General features: G+C 37.1%; 2 protein-coding genes across 2 annotated transcripts in view; one reads left to right on the top strand and one right to left on the bottom strand.

Moving 5' to 3' along the window:
* LOC144973703 (bone morphogenetic protein receptor type-1B-like) overlaps positions 1-2,500 on the top strand; it is a 29,778-nt gene that overhangs the window by 7,276 nt on the left and 20,002 nt on the right. The gene's annotated exons all lie outside the window — the stretch shown is intronic.
* LOC144973697 (uncharacterized) overlaps positions 1,933-2,500 on the bottom strand; it is a 6,901-nt gene continuing 6,333 nt past the window's right edge. Inside the window, exon 4 of the mRNA XM_078916497.1 lies at positions 1,933-2,500. This exon is cut by the window's right edge and continues 997 nt beyond it. Within this exon, the coding sequence (XP_078772623.1) occupies positions 2,289-2,500 (212 nt within the window). The 3' untranslated portion in view covers positions 1,933-2,288.

Raw genomic sequence — 2,500 nt, 5'->3', positions numbered from 1 at the left:
TGCATTATATATGATTCGTAAACATTTGAGTGTGTTCCTCTTAGTAAGGACCTGTGCTTGTGTCTGCATGAGACTTTTAGTAATCTCAAACTAAGTACACTGATAGTGTGCTCTTGGAATCTACATCTGTTCCCTATTTGAACCAATTCCCCTTTGTCTTCCTTATTCTTGGATGCTTTAATTGTAATTCTAGAACTTTTTACTATCCCATTTTCTTCCTTATTACTGGCGCTGATATGACCTTAATGTGTTGCAAGCGCCGTAAAACCCTTAAAAACTAAAAACAAAACAATCAGTTCAAAGATTTGGTGATGAAAGGAGGGTGTTAATATTATTATCAATCAATCTTCTGTCCTTATCCTGAGCTGGCCACTTTAATTCATTGCAAGTGTTTCTGATGCTATTATTTCTCCTATACTTCATTCGTATCTATCTTCTCCAAAGTGCTCCTGCTCTTCCCTATTTGTTTCTTTCTATTATGTATTTGTTCCAAACTCCAGCTGAGCTCTAGCCCTTTGGTCATGGTTTAAAAGTTGGATGTCTTTTTTAGTAGTTAATCCAAGTAACTGATCAATGTTTAACACTTGTATTTGAATAGGAGTTTCTTTATATTACATTATGGGTTTTATCTTGAGTGTCACTGAGTGTTGATGTTGTAAATGGATTTGCATTCACCACACCTTACTCATCACCATCTATTTCTTCCTATATCCTGTCTGGTTCTTATCAATCATGTTCTTGCTCATGGAGCGCTTATGTGGAAGTTGAGTGCTATATAAATAACCTATTATTACTTCTTCTTCTTTTTCTTCTTCTTTTTCTTCTTCTTCTTCTTCTTCTTCTTCTTCTTCTTCTTCTTCTTCTTCTTCTTCTTCTTCTTCTTCTTCTTCTTCTTCTTCTTCTTCTTCTTCTTCTTATTATTATTATTATTATTATTATTATTATTATCTTCATTTTCACTTTATCAAACCATTGGATTTCATGGTTTGTTTTAAGATTGATTAACAAAGGTTCATAATATTTCGGCAATTGCCTTTGTTATTTAGGTTTGTCAACTGAGATGACTATTCAATTTTGAGTAAAGTCTTTGAGGCATTTCAAATGTTCTCTCCACATAATGTCAGGCCTCGTTTTTTGAATCGCTATGTTTCTTTGGGTGTATAATCAGTTCGATTGTGAGGTTCTTTGGGTAGTGTATAGCTGGTTTGATCATGATCGACTTGATCTAAATCCTGGCTGTTTTATCTCAGATGCTTTGCTCCAGTAGTCATTCAGAGCCATAAGTTCCACGGAGTCAGACGTTTATCCCAGTTTTTATAGCGTGAAACGGTGAATAGCAAATTGTTTGCCACCCTTGGGACAGGATGCTAGTATATCTCAAAGTAATGTCTGCCAGTGCCAGATCTAACAGACCCAGCTACTCAATCACTGCTAGGCAGATAAGGGGGTCAGAAAAAAATCTTGACTTCGCCTTGGATCGATCTCAATCCCTTTGTGTGTGAAGCGAGTGCTGTACCAACTGTGCTATTGGGACACTGGGTGATTTTGTTCCAATAAGGATTATATATTTTTTTTGTAAGATCATCCCCAAAGGAAAATTTGTCTTTATGGTCTATTCCAAAGGAAGACTGGAATACCCCAGGCGTCAACTGCAGTGCAGTGCCTTAAAGTGATCTAGGTTGGGGTGAATTGCTCAAGGCCACACAGTTCGGTGGGGAATCGAACTCGGTGCCTATTGGGTATGAAGCAAAGACCCTACTGTTGTTCCATGCTGCCACTAGGAATGAGATGATGTGATGTGATTAGAAAGTCATGAGTTATTATTTAGAAGAGAGATGTTGAATCCCTCTCTTGAGGAATTTGGGGGGGGGGGGGGGGGGGGGGGGGGGGGGGGGGGAGAGGATGATAATATGTTGAAATCTTTTTCAATTGTTCATGCTTACGTTATAATTTTTAATTATATTGGAGATGGAATGATAATAATATGAATACATACTTAGTAAAATCTAGTTCATTTTTTAAATTGAAATGATACATATCCTAACATTAACAAATTATTTGTCACCTTCCATTTTAAATTTTCTGGAGTTAAGAACTACTCTTTGATAATCCAGAAATCCGATATAGAAGGTGTCAGGCGATTGTTATAGTTCAATTCATTATACACAACAACAATCGAGATGAACTGTTGCTTCATGAGTCGGATGAGTTTACTGCTTGGATTCAGATGATGTCATGCTGGCTTTTTTAATACTCAAATTTACCCCTTAATTCCTGTTCATTGTATATCATAAGTACTTGTACACATTGATTTTCCCATCAATCTGAGCCACTATAATGTGCCCATCGTGGTCCAAACACAGACAGGTGGGATAAGACAACGGTTTTTTAGTCACACCGTTGTCAAAGTAATCAGTCGGCATCTTTGTGTCATCTTTCACATCGTTGCCATTAGAAATGGCAGCAGGCACTTTAAATGATGACGATGATGATGATGACG

The sequence above is a fragment of the Berghia stephanieae genome, chromosome 5, assembly GCF_034508935.2.
Source record: "Berghia stephanieae isolate SIO BIC M18660-M18661 chromosome 5, UCSD_Bste_1.3, whole genome shotgun sequence".
In the NCBI taxonomy this organism is placed as follows: domain Eukaryota; kingdom Metazoa; phylum Mollusca; class Gastropoda; order Nudibranchia; family Aeolidiidae; genus Berghia; species Berghia stephanieae.
This window is presented reverse-complemented; position numbering and strand designations above follow the sequence as displayed.